Source organism: Heteronotia binoei, chromosome 2 (assembly GCF_032191835.1).
Source record: "Heteronotia binoei isolate CCM8104 ecotype False Entrance Well chromosome 2, APGP_CSIRO_Hbin_v1, whole genome shotgun sequence".
Taxonomy (NCBI): Eukaryota; Metazoa; Chordata; class Lepidosauria; order Squamata; family Gekkonidae; genus Heteronotia; species Heteronotia binoei.
This window is the reverse complement of record NC_083224.1, coordinates 124,995,664-125,010,437: the sequence shown is the minus strand read 5'-3', so window position 1 is coordinate 125,010,437 and position 14,774 is coordinate 124,995,664. Positions and strand designations below refer to the sequence as shown.

The 14,774-nt window shown below is 39.8% G+C and overlaps 1 protein-coding gene across 1 annotated transcript in view; it reads right to left on the bottom strand.

The window, feature by feature from the left end:
* Positions 1 to 14,774, bottom strand: part of SGIP1 (SH3GL interacting endocytic adaptor 1) — a 289,970-nt gene that overhangs the window by 201,782 nt on the left and 73,414 nt on the right. Inside the window, exon 3 of the mRNA XM_060231972.1 lies at positions 34 to 58. Coding sequence (XP_060087955.1) covers positions 34 to 58 — 25 coding nt within the window. The remainder of the gene's footprint in view (positions 1 to 33; positions 59 to 14,774) is intronic.

The window sequence follows — 14,774 nt, the reverse complement described above, 5'->3', positions numbered from 1 at the left end:
ACTAATAACAACTTAATTTGATTAAATACTTACAGTTCCATCCCTGTCGGGTGATCCTCTGTAATAAATGCAAAATTTGTACCATTAGAGCACTAATAAAAGCAGACAAAGCAACCTAGATTTAAAAAAAAAATGATTTAACTCCCCCACCATACTTTCCAGACCAAGATGTGTTGGAAAATTGTAGTAAATATGATTTATTTTCAGATCCTCCAATACCTATAGCTTGTTTTAGGGTTGCCAGCCTCCAGGTGAGACTTGGAGATCTCCTGCTTTTACAACTGATCTCTAGCTGGCAGAGCTCAGTTCCCCTGTAGAAAATGGCAGCTTTGAAAGGTGGACTCTATGGCATTGTACCATGCTTAGGCCCCTCCTCTCCTTAAACCCCATCCTTTCCCAGATCCAGCCCCCAAAGTCTCCTGGTATTTTCCAACACAGACCTGGCAACCCTATTTAAGCAGGCAGTTGGAGATCCAAGTAAACATAGTTTAGCTCATATCTCTTTCCTAAAGAAGTGGCAGAGAGATACTTTTATTAAGATCCAAGAAACCAGTGGGTGGCTCACAACTCTTTCCAATTCAGATTTCCACCGATAAAACTGGACGGATAGCAAACAAGCGTGCAGAACCATTCTTAAGGCAAAAGCAACTAAAGATGATTAAGCTTTTTACAGAAACAATGCAGTCTAATAGAGTAGGAAGAGTGGATTGACAACACAAGAGGCACAAGGCTCCAGACCAAAAAAGATAAAAAGGAAAGTGATAAGAAGAATCCCTAATGGCGTCAATAGTTTTGATTAACGTAAACGGACTTAATTCTCCTTCCCATAAACGACAATTGTAGATTCTTCCAATTTTTTAAATTGTACTTTGATTTCTTTCAATAATTTCATATAATTATCTTCAAATATTTCATATAATATCTTCAAATATTTCATATAATATCTTCAAATATTTCATATAATATCTTCAAATATTTCATATAATATCTTCAAATATTTGGCCAAACTGGAGACTGATATAATTTGCTTGCAAGAAACTCATACTTTGATAAAGGACCAACATTTTCTGAAAAATAAAAAACTTGGCAATCTATTTGCGGCATCAGATTTGACTAAAAAGAAAAGGGGTGTGGCAACCTATATAAAGGACAAATTTAACCCGCAATTACGATTTGCCTCAGAAGATGGAAGAATTTTACTAGTGGAAATTACTACTGAAAGTAAAAAAAAAAAAATTACTGGCAAATATCTATGCGCTAATGATCACCAAGAAATTTTTTTAAAATAATTTACACCTTAAGCTGGTCAATTTGGATTGTTCAAAATGTTGTGTTGTAGGAGACTTTAATGCAGTTTTTGACAAATTGGATAGGAAAACACATAAACGTACCAAAACTAAAGCACCACAACTTCCAATAAGTTTTTTGAAACTAGTAGAAGAATTGGATCTTGTTGATGCTTGGCGAACAAGATACCCAAAGTTGAGAGATTTTACGTATTATTCTTCTAGTCATCAATTCTGGTCAAGAATCAATATGTGCTGGCTCTCTACTGATCTGATCAAAGATATAGTAGAGGTTGAAATTCAACCAAGAGTGATATCAGATCATAATCCAGTATTAAATTCAAGGGACCTCAAGTGAGAAGAATCTGGAGATTGAATACACAAATTTTAAAAGATAAAAATTTTCTCCAAGAAGCTAAAATAGAATTGGAATCCTTTTTTAAACTGAATACAACCCAAGATGTGATGGCTCAAATCATATGGGACACCGCGAAAGCATATTTTAGAGGGTTAACAATATGATTTAATGCCAAGAAAAGGGGGGGAAAGGCGGAACATTTTTAAAAATTGATGATGCAAGTAGGAAAAGCTGAAAAGAATTTAAAGGCTCTACCTTCAAAGCAGGAATATCAAGATAAAATTCAAGGAATACAACATCAACTTAACATTACTTGCAGAAGAAGTGGAGAGGAAATTGAGTTTCGCCAGACAAAACTATTTTGAACATGATAATAAACCTGCGAAGATGGTTGGCATATAGACTGAGAAAAGAAAGTGCGAGAAGAACAATAATGGTGCTGAGAGATGAAAACAACAAAGAAAAATTTCAAAGACAGGCGATATCTCAGATTGTAGAACAATTTTATAAGAAGCTATATGAAACCAAACAAATTCAGAAGGAAGATTTAAAACAATATCTTAATCAGAACAACCTTAACGAATTTACAGATGAACAACGGAAAGTTTTGAATGAGCCAATAACAAGAAGAGAAGTGGGAGAGGCAATAGCATCGCAAAAGAATGGCAAATCTCCTGGTCCGGATGGTCTACCTGCAGAATTTTATAAAGCTTTAGAAGATTGTTTATTGCTACCTTTTAAACATCTTTTAGAAACAATTCAAAAATAATCTGAAATATGAAATTCCTGGCAGGAAGCTACAATATCTTTAATACCAAAAGAGGGAGTGGATCTGAAAGACATAAACTTTAGGCTAATCTCTCTTTTGAATGTGGACTATAAAATCTTTGCCTCAATATTGGCACAGCATTTAAAGAAAGTTTTGTCGGTCATCATACATCAAGATCATGCAGAATTATTTCCAAGAAGACACCTGAAGGATAATGTCAGAACAATATGTAATATAATGGAGTACTATGAGAGCCACCCAGAGAAGCAATTGGCATTAATCTGCTTGGATGCAGAGAAGGCCTATGATAATGTGTGTCAACAATTTAGGGTATAGCAACTGAAAGGTATGGAATGTGGTGACAACTTTTTGAGGGTGATACAATCAATATATTCTTTCCAAATGGAGAATGGAGATGGTGATGGAGAATGGTGAATTAACAGAATCAATTTTTATTCAGAAAGGCAATTTTTATTCAGACAAGGATGTCCGCTATCACCACTTCTTTTCATCTTGTGTTTAGAGATATTGAATAATCAAATAAGAGAAGATTCAAATATTAAAGGAGCATTGATTAAGGGTCAACAATACAAATTGAGAGCCTTTGCAGATGACTTGGTCTTCATATTAGAGCAACCAGTAGACTTAATTGAATATCTGACAAACAGGATCAATCAATTTGGCTATTGGGCAGGCTTGAAGATAAACGATGCCAAAACAAAATTTTTGACAAAGAATATGACAACAGATCAAATTGGTCTTTTCCAGCAAAAATCAGGATTTTCGTTTGAGAAAAAAGTGAAACACCTGGGTATATGCATTTCAAATAAGTATAGTGATTTAAATATGGACAACTATGATAAACTGCTTAAAGAGATTAAGAAGGACTTGGGAAAATGACAAGACCTGAATATATCACTAATGGAAAGAAAAGCTTCAATAAAAATGAATATCTTGCCAAGGCTGCTATTTTTCCAAACTATCCTGGCACTTCTAACCAATGTGTTTTTTCAAGATTTGAACAAAATGGTATCTGAGTATATTTGGCATAAGAAAAAACCTAGAATTTAATTAAAAACACTACAAGATGCTAAAAAAAGAGCGGATCTGGGCCTTCCAGATTGGCAACTGTATTACAAAGCCTCAGTACTGTCTTGAGTGAGAGACTGGGCAATATGGAATGATAGAAGACAGTTACTGTTAGAGGGGCATGATCTTACCCTGGGCTGGCATGTGTATTTGTGGTACCAAAGATTAGATGGACATTCTTACTTTAAAACTCATTGGCTTCGGAAATCCTTGTACCACACATGGACATGGTTAAAACTGAGAATCTATCAGAAAATTCCAAGATGGGTGTCTCTGGTGGAAGCTTTTACACCGTCAAATCTTATAAAACCAAATCAGAGCTATAAATATGAAGATCTGCTGAAAAAAGATAATCATCTGAAGTCCAAGGAAGAACTAGAGGGTATTCATATTAAAATGAGTTGGTGGTTGAGAACACAAATAGAATCTAGATACGCCAAGGACAAGACAGTAGGCTTTAATTTGGATCAATACCCATTTGATAAAATCTTTTTGGGCCCTCAAGAGAAACTGATTTTGAATTTATATTCATACCTACTTCAGATGAAGATGCAAGATGAGATTGTAAAGGACTATATTGTCCTGTGGGCTAAAAATGTGGGCTGTAATATTTTGTTAGAGGAATGGGAGAGGTTATGGAAATCCAACATCAAACTAAGCAGGTCAGAAGCTTTTAAAGAAAATTTGTATAAAATGTTTTATAGATAGTATGTAACCCCTCAGGAACTTTCTTAAATGTACTCTAACATGTCTAATAAGTATTGGAAGTGTACAAAGCATGCGGGGTCGTTTTATCATATGTGGTGGACGTGTGAGGTGGTAAAAGACTTTTTGAAGATGGTTCATGAACTCTTGCAGAGAATTTTGAAGACACAGATTCAATTCAAACCAGAACTATTTTTACTGAACATATATCCTAGTGACTATACAAAGGAGACAAGACATCTATTGGCTCATATTAACACAGCAGCTAGAATTCTACTTGCACAGAAATGGAAACTTCAAGAGGTTCCTACGAAATCAGATTTGATTGGGAAAATAATGGAAGCAGCAGAGATGGACTATTTATTCCAGTTGCTTGTGGGGAAATCTGACGAAGAAGCAAAGAAATACTGGGAAAAGTTATATGTGTAGTTAGATACTTAAGACTTAATGGTGTGAATTTCGATCTCTAGTTCCTATATTATACATTATAAAACGCTATAAACAGCAGAAGTATAATCTAATAGAGACGGATTGATGGTTTATATGAGGACTTACAATTTTTATAATAAGTTATACAACTTAAAAAGGTATAATGGACTACATTATACGTGGGAATATTCTATGTTATGGATTCACTTTCATGCAGAATGGTCTAATATTGTATTATCAACTGTAACATTTTCTTTCTATTTCCCCTTTTCCCTGTTCCCTTGTTCTTTTTCAAAACTAATAAAAACTTTAAATCCGACAACACACGAGGCACAAAAGAAGACTGAAGATTTATACCCCCCCTCTCTCTGAATCAGAGACTCAGAGTAGCTTACAATCTCCTATATCTTCTCCCCCCACAACAGACACCCTGTAAGGTGGGTGTGACTGAGAGGGCTCTCACAGCAGCTGCCCTTTCAAGGACAACTCCTGCGATAGCTATGGCTGACCCAAGGCCATTCCAGCAGGTGCAAGTGGAGGAGTGGGGAATCAAACCCGGTTCTTCCAGATAAGAGTCCACACACTTAACCACTACACTAAACTGGCTCTCAAAGTTCCAACAGGGGTTTGTTTTCCTGCACCGTTTTCTTCTAGAGAAGGTTGCTTTTGCTTGTGTAAATCTATATAAAATGATATTCTAACTGCAGCACACAAATACAACAGACTTCATGTCAGAACCAGAAAATGGCACAAGTCATCTCTAAGGTAAGTATCTCTGCAAATTTATGGATATCAAAACTGTATTTTCAGCTACCCCATTATAATTACACACTTTAACATTATGATTAATTATCTAAAAATATTGCATTAATGTTCCCAGAGTGCCCACAAAATGGCAAGTTGAATTATTCAAGATTTATTTATTTATTTATATTTATACTTATATCCCGCCCTTCTCACCGAAGTGTCTCAGGGCGGCTTACAACATTGTAATTTACATAACTTCAGTTTAAAAACATTTACAAATAAGTTAAAAGCATAATTAATAAAACAGAATAAGAATAAAACCAGAAGTCTGTAGATACATTTTTGTTCCATCCGGAAGATATTCTCATTGTCAGATGTTATAGGCCTGCTGGAAGAGGGCTGTCTTACAGGCCCTGCGGAACTGCCCTAGGTCCCGCAGGGCCCGCACCTCCTCTGGCAGCTGGTTCCACCAGTAAGGTGCCGTTATTGAGAAGGCCCGATCCCTGGTGGATTTTAGACTGGCCTCCTTTGGCCCGGGGATTACCAGCAGGTTTTGTGAACCCGATCGTAGTACTCTCTGGGGAACGTGTGGGGAGAGACGGTCCCTAAGGTAGGCAGGTCCTAGGCCATATAGGGCTTTAAAGGTAATGACCAACACCTTGTACTGGACTCGGAATGTTACTGACAGCCAGTGCAGGTCCCGGAGCTCCGACCGTATGTGCTCCCATCTTGGGAGCCCTAATAACAGCCGGGCAGTGGCGTTCTGCACTAACTGCAGTTTCCGGGTCCGGCACAAGGGTAGCCCCATGTAGAGGGCATTACAGTAGTCCAACCTCGAGGTGACTGTAGCAAGAATCACTGTTGTTAGGTTGTCGCGTTCCAGGAAGGGGGCCAATTGCCTCGCCCGCCTAAGATGAAAGAATGCGGACTTGGCAGTGGCTGCTATCTGAGCCTCCATCGTCAGTGAAGGCTCCAATAGTACCCCCAAGCTCTTGACCCTGCTCGCTGCTATCAACGGCGCGCCGTCAAAAACTGGCAGGGGGATTTCCCTTCCCGGGCCGCAACGACCCAAGCAAAGGACCTCTGTCTTCGCCGGATTCAGCTTCAGCCCGCTCAGCCTAAGCCACCTAGCCACTGCCTGTAACACCCGGTCCAGATTTTCTGGGGCGCAGGCGGGCCGGCCGTCCATAAGCAGATAGAGCTGGGTGTCATCAGCACATTGATGACACCCCAGCCCATACCTTCGGGCAATCTGGGCAAGGGGGCACATATAGATGTTAAATAACATCGGGGAAAGTACTGCCCCTTGAGGCACTCCGCAATCAAGCGTGTGTCTCCGGGACAGTTCCTCCCCAATCGCCACCCTTTGTCCCCGACCGTCAAGGAAAGAGGAAAGCCATTGCAGGGCCAACCCCTGAATCCCTGCGTCGGCAAGGCGGCGCGCCAGAAGCCGATGGTCAACCGTATCAAACGCTGCCGATAGGTCTAACAGCATCAGCACCGCCGAGCCGCCTTGATCCAGATGCCGCTGAAGGTCATCCACCAGGGCGACCAGCACCGTCTCCGTCCCGTGGCCCGGGTGGAAACCAGACTGGTAGGGGTCGAGGACAGAAGCATCCTCCAGGAAACTCTGTAGCTGCAACGCCACTGCCCTCTCAATAAGTTTGCCCAAAAAGGGCAAATTCGAGACCGGCCGGTAGTGTGCCAATTTGGCCGGATCTAATGTTGTTTTTTTCAGGAGGGGACGGACCACCGCCTCTTTAAGCGCTGATGGAAAATGCCCCTCCAATAGGGATCTATTTATGATATCCCGCATAGGATATCTTAGCTCCCTCTGGCAGGTCTTAATAAGCCAGGAGGGGCACGGGTCCAACTTACAAGTTGTTGGGCATGCAGATAGGAGGATCCTGTCAACTTCTTCCAGGCTGAGCGCGCCGAAGCCGTCCAGAACACGATCCGAAGGCAGGCACGGAGCCTCAGGTTCACTAACTGTATCTAATATGGCAGGGAAGTCGGAACGGAGCGATGTGATTTTATCCGCAAAGAAATTCGCAAAAGCCTCACAGCCAATTTCCAATTCATTAGAATTTGGTCTGCCCTGTGGCAGTGTTGTAAGAGTCCGAATTATCTTGAACAGTTGTGCCGGGCGCGAAGTTGCGGACGCGATCTCTGCCGCAAAGTATGTTTTCTTTGCGGCCTTGACTGCCATCTCATAGGACTTCATAAACTCTCTATAAGATGTTCGAGTCACTTCGTCTCGAGTACGCCGCCATTGCCTCTCTAGTTGTCTGACTCCCCGTTTCAAATGCCGCAACCCCTGGTTATACCTGGGTGTCGGCCTTGAACGAGGGCGCAGAGGACGTCTAGGTGCGATCTCATCGATGGCCCCGGCGAGCCTATCATTCCAAGACTCCACCAGATCATCAAGGGAGTCGCCAGGGGGCCAGGGATCCCGCAGAGCTGTCAGGAACCGTTCCGGGTCCATCAGGCTCCGCGGGCGAGCTAAAATAAGCTCGCCGCCCAAACGGGCTTGGGGTGGGACGTCCACACGAGCCTTGAGGGCGTAGTGATCCGACCATGGCACTGCTATAGAAGCAAGATCGTTCACTGAAACTCCCGACGCGAAGATCAAGTCTAACATGTGACCCGCCTGGTGAGTGGGTGTCGTAACTACTTGGGAGAGTCCTAGTGTCGCCATGGAAGACACTAGGTCCATCACCTGATTGGAGGTCACGTCATCGGCATGAACATTGAAGTCACCCAGGATCAAAAGCCTTGGGTGCTCCAATGCCCATCCTGCTGCGGCCTCCATCAGGGATAGTAAGGCGCTGGCCAGTGCGTTAGGCGGTCGGTACACCAGCCAGATCGCCAACCCCTCCCCAACATCCCACGCCAGGCCGGCACATTCAATGCCCTTGATCTCCGGAGCCGGGAGGGCCCAGAAGGAGTAAGCCTCTCGAATGAACAGGGCCACCCCTCCCCCCCGCCCGCTAGTCCGCGACTGGTGAAAGACCGAGTATCCCGGGGGCGCCATCTGGGAAAGAGCTATGGTCTCCCCATCGCGCACCCAGGTCTCGGTCACGCATGCCAGGTCCATGTCCTGCTTGAGCAGGAATTCCCAAAGGAATTCCCGAAGATAATGCAGGGTGTTTGGCTAAATACAAGATAGAAAACTGAACCTTCTGAAGGAATTAATGAAATGAGGGAAGGGGTTTTTTTGCCTCTGATACAACAGTGTATGCAAATCTTGCTGGTGGAAGCTCTTCACAGTGAGCTAGATCAAGATGTTCTGAAGAGGTGAACAGCAATTCATGAAAACTCATACTCTGCCACAAATTTTGTTAGCCTTTTTTTTACATATTTCCATGTTATTAGTTTAAAAGACTTAACACAAAATATAATACAGTTTACAAATGAGTGTCTATAAATAAAACAAAGATGGTTTATACAGAATTTGACATTTCGCAACTCACATCTTACTTACCATTTATACCCTTTTTATCTTATTTGCACAAAAAATTCCTACTTCCAGTCTTTTGTAGTCAGCTATATAGTTTGTGCCATTTATCTATTGCTATTTTTTTCTGATTTCCCATTCAAACGGGCCATTAAAATATCTAACTCAGCTATATTCAAAATTTTCTCTATCAACTCCTCCATGTTTGGCACATTTTTTTGCTTCCAATTTTTAGCGAAAAGGATTCTTGCAGCTGTTACTACATGCACTGCTAAATGTGTGCTCTCCTTGTCCACTACTTGCTGTGTTATATTTAATAAAAATAACTCAAGTTTTAATGGTATTACCTTTTTCAACACTCCTTGCAGCATTTCATGTACTTTGACCCAGTACGTCTTTGCCCTTTTACATGTCCACCAAAAGTGAAAAAAAGTGCCTGGGTAGTCTTCACATTTCCAGAACATTTTCAATGTTTTTGGATAGATTCTAGCTAGTCTGCATGGTGTCATATACCACCAGTGGAACATTTTGAAAAGAATTTCTTTAAAGTTTACAGATTTCTCATTTTACAATTTACCTTCCACAACTCTGCCCATTGCTCTAAGCCAGATTTTGGGACCACTTAATCATCACCTCCTTGACTGTTTCCTCTTCCAATTTCAATTGTAATAGATAGTATATATATTTTTAATTAATTTAACATCATTCTCTAATAGTAATTTATCAAAGCGATATTTTGAGGAGCAAAACCCCACTATTTTATCCTTGTTAAATCTGGACTTTAATTGAAGCATTGGCCACCAATTCAAATTTTGCTTTCCCAAGTCCACATCTGTTTTCAAAGAATCATCTTCAGTTAAGAGTTCTTGATACCTTATTGGTTTATTTTCCCCTAGTAAATGGGGTTGTATAAACACTTCAGTAGGGGAAACCCATCTTGGAATCTTAGTATATATTCCATTTTTAACTTTCTCCCAAGTTGTTATAATAAATTTCCTCTTCAAATGGTCTTTAAAATACTTGTGACCTTGGATATTGTACCACACAAAAGCATGCCAACCCATTTTTAGATCATGTCCTTCAGTTACCAATAATCATCTATTTTCAAGTTTTATCCAGTCTCGGACCCAAACTAGAACATTTGCAGTGTGACATAACTCCCAGTCTGGCAGAGCCAAGTCATCTTTTTCTTTTAAATCTAACGAAATTTTCCACCTAATCCTTGGTTTCTTGCCTTGCCATATAAAATTTGTGGTTAGCTTATTAAGGGATTAGAAAAAAAGTTCTTTTGGGTGTTATAGCCAATGTCTGAAATAAAAATACTAGTTTTGGCAAAATGGTCATTTTTAATGCCACGACCCTTCTCATAAATGACAATTGTAGATTCTTCCAATTTTTTAAATTGTACTTTGATTTCTTTCAATAATTTCATATAATTATCTTCATAGAGAGAGCTGCATCTATTGGTTAATTGGATCCCTAAGTATCTTACTTTTTTCACATTGGAAACCTGTTTTCTCTACTAACTGTCTGGTCATAGGAGTCATCACAGTTTTAACTAACATTTTGGTCTTTTGTTGATTGACTTTCAATCCGGCCATTTGCCCATATTCATCCATATCTACCAATAAAGCTTCAATTGAATCCAGTGGGTTTTGAACAATAAGAACTACATCATCTGCAAATGCTTGAAGTTTGTATTCCACTCTTTTTACTTTGAGACCTTGCACATCTTTATTGTTTCTAACTGTAATATTAAAGACTTCAAGAGACAGTATAAATAACAATGGTGACAGGGGACATCCCTGTCTGGTGCCCTTTGACAATTCAAATTCTTCTGTTTGATCCCCATTCACTATAACGTTTGCTCTTTGCCTGGTGTATATTGCCTATATCGTCCTTATAAAACCTCAAAATTTCATTTCCCTCAACTGCTCTAATATAAACTGCCAACTCAGGTTGTCAAATGCTTTTTCAGCATTGAGAAATATTAATACCATTTATTTGCCTGGGTTGACTTCAAAATATTCTAGTATATTTAAGATGATTCTGACATTGTTCCTAATTTGCCTTTTAGGAACAAACCTGGATTGATCTTGATGTATAATAACCTCTAATATTTTTTTCAATCTTGTTGATAGGATAGTTGCAAAGATTTTATAGTCAGCGTTTAGAAGGGAAATTGGCCTATAGTTCTTTACTTCCTTAGGGTCAGCCTTCTCCTTGGGGATCAGCATAATATTTGCCAGTTGCCATGATTCTGGTATTTCTGATTTCACCCAAATATACTCCATCAACTGTTTAAAGGGGAGAAAAAGACAGTCTTCAAAAGCTAAATAGTATTCAATTGGCAAACCGTCTGGCCCAGGTGCTTTACCCTTCTTTTGATTCTTCCAGGCATGAGTAATTTCTTGAGTTGTTATCAGATCATTTAATAGTTTTATTTGTTCTTCATTTAATTTTGGCAGGTTACACTTTTTAAAATAGTTCCTCTGTTGAGTTTTATCAATTTCATTTTTCTGATACAGCTTGCTATAAAATTCTTGTACAATTTCTTTAATTTCTTGGTGTAAATACTTTTCTTTCCCATTTTTATCTTTTGAGGTGTTTATCAGCCTCTTCTCCTTCTTTTTCTGTATTAGATAAGCTAACCATCTTCCAGATTTATTTGCCCATTCAAGAAAGTTTTGTTTTATGAATTTCATTTTCTTTTCCATTTCCTCTAAGTAAATAAGATTTATTTGGTGTTGTAACATTGTAATTTCTTGTTTCAATGTACATATGTTGGGTTTTGTTTTGAAATCTTTCTCTTTTTGTCTCAACATATCAGTTAATTCTTTAATTTTCTTTTTCTTCTCACTGTTCTGTATTGCATTGAATTTTATTGCCAGGCCTCTAAAAAAAAGCTTTCCTCATTTCCCATACTATTGTAGGGGATATTTCTTCTGGAGTATTTATTTCAAATAATTTTGTTAGTCTTTAAGATGCTACTGGACTCTTGCTCTTTTCTACTCATGCTGAGCTAGTCTGACTGATGTTATATTAGTTATCCTGGTGACTGGTAAATCAGTTTACAGAAGTGTATACTTTGTTTTAAGAGTCCCATGGTGCAGAGTGGTAAAACTGCAGTATTGCAGTCCGAGCTCTCTGCTCATGACAAGTTCTATCCCAGTGGAAGCTGGGTTCAGGTAGCCAGCTCAGGATTGACTCAGCCTTCCATCCTTCCAAGGTCAGTAAAATGAGTACCCAGCTTGCCAGAGGGGGCGGGGGGGAGAAGTGTAGATGACTGGGGAAGGCAATGGCAAACCACCCCATAAAAAAGTCTGCCGCGAAAACGTCATGATATTCCATCACCCCAGAGTCGGAAATGACTGATGCTTGCACAGGGGACTATTTTTACCTTTTTATACTTGGTTTTATGTTTGCTGCTTTCTTCTAAACACTTTCTGTTCATACGTCTCACATACCCTTTAGATTCAGGTGGGTAGTTGTATTGGTCGGAAGCAATTGAAGAAAGTTTGAGTCCAGTGGAACCTTAAGACCAACAAAGTTTAATTTGTTGTATAAGCTTTTGTGTGCATGCACACTTCATCAAATTCAGTTTAATTTAGCTTTCTCTCTTGAATACATAGTTCCATATTTAATTATATGAAGAAACAGCTCAATTTTTTCACCCATAGCATAGAAAGAATTATTTATATTCAGCAAGATTTAAAACATTTATTTTTAATTTTTAAAATGCAATTAATTTTTAATATATTCCTGCTTCCACTGAAAGATCTTTTATTTCAGCCCCTAACAGTCATGTTCTGAACCTTGTTGGTCTCCTGTGAATGTACTGTAAGGATTGGATTCCAGTGATAAATAAGCCTCCAAACTGAAGAAAGACAGATGAAACATCTTGATATCTAGACCAGAATTTCAAAAACAGGACACAGCAGCAGACTGCTGAGATACCACTATAACCACTGTAAAACTCCCACCTTTTCCTGAGTTTGGCCCAGCCCAGAGGCATTGTTAGGGGGGCTCCCGCTAAATTTCTGGGGAGCTTCTCCCTAAATCCCCCATAGCCCCACCTCTATAGATAGTGATAACAGAAGCCCCTCCCTGTGATGTCACTGGCTCTTTCCTATAATGTCTTTGGATCCCAGTTCTTTTAGGGGCCTATCATAGCAATGCCTCTGGCCAAGCCCCCCCCTCCACCCTCCAGGAAACTGGAAAGTCTACACCCCTGCTCTCAAATATATCATTTTGAAATTAAGAGATGAGATTCCATCCCCTCCAATGGCTTAAATATAAGTGACCACACACACATTGTCCTCTTCAGGAACAATTGATCATCAGTTACAGAAACAGAATACAGAAGGGAGGAATAATATCAGGTTACATGAACTAAAAAATTACAGAGTCCAGGAGGGTAAATTAGGGTTGCTGATATCCACCATACCAATCTATGAGGCTATGTGCTTTAAAGGCTCCAACAATCCCAATTGCTTCCATACTCTCCCATACAACCTGGGCGAAGCGAAGTAAAATACTTCCCTCCAACATTGTATTTCTTAGATTAAAGTTAGATGAGCAGATTCCTACTAAGGAGCTGAAGGGGGATCCCTGAATAATTAATGAATACCCCTATAATAATGAATAGAAGCATGCTTATGCCTTCAAAAAGAAGATGTCTGATGCAACCCTTCGTTAGAGGCCACACAGCCCAAATGGGTGCGAATTCAAGGTTGTAAATTAGATTAGAAACAGTGACCTCATTGAAGCCTCTGGATGTGTATTAGATAACAAAGAGGCCTTAGAGAAGCTTCTTGCTGAAGTTGATAACGCATGGAGACAGGAGGTATGGGAAAGTACTGAAAAGAGTTACAGAAGGGTGGGAAATATTGAGTCAGATAAGCTTGTGGGGCCGGCCTGCTTGTTTTGGATGTGGATAAAACTGGCTGGATGGGGGTTGATTTTAACTTAGTCATTTTAGAGGTTTATGGCCGGCTAAGTTCTGCTTTAGGTGCCAAGGTAAAAATTCGTTTCATACCAGCAATGTGTGCGTACTTCGTTATTTCTCTGCTTCAGAGCCAGTGTTATAGGGCAATTGTGTTCCAGCATTAGACTTCTGACCTTCAGAGTTAGGTGAGCAGGAAACTACTAATCTAGCAGTGAAACTCAATGGTCTTGAACTACTGATGAATACTGCATATACCATATATCTGCACTTCTCTAAATTTATGATTGCTTGTAAACTCCTAGCTACTACCTTAATCCTGTTTGTTTGTTTTTTTCTTTTATTGCAGGGTTACCGTATTTTGAAAAGCAAAGAAGAGAGCATATTTCCTGACTCACTACTTCAAATAGCTGATCACTATGACAAATCTATTTTTAAATTCTCCAACTAGTTAAGCTGAAGCTTGCCTCCACTGAGAGACCATAGTGCCAAACAGGCTCAGTCTCCCAACTCGAAAGAGGACATTTTCATCAGTTTTTTTTTTTTTTAGAAAGAGCCCAAGAGAGGACAGACACCCCAAAAAGAGGTCGTCCTCTAAAAAGAGGTCATCTGGTAACCTTATTTTATTGTGATGGCTGTGGTATGTGTGTGTATGTGTGCGTGTGTTGGGGGGGGGGAGGCTCTGGGGTAATTGTATTCTGGAGTGAAGAATACCCAGTCCTCCACTCTGGTCTTCCCTATAGATTCTTTATACCCCAACTACCCACAATAAAATAAAAAGATGGACACAATCTTTAAGTTAAAGATTGGTAACATGTAAGCTATGTGTTCCCCTAAGGTCTCTTATTTGCAAACCTGCTAAACTACGCTTATACTTATGTCAGGTAAACAAAGGTCACATTTTCTAAGATATTTGACTTGACAGACAAGACATACATGGAGATGAATAACAAAGGTCTATTTAGCAGAAAATTAAAATATTTAATGGT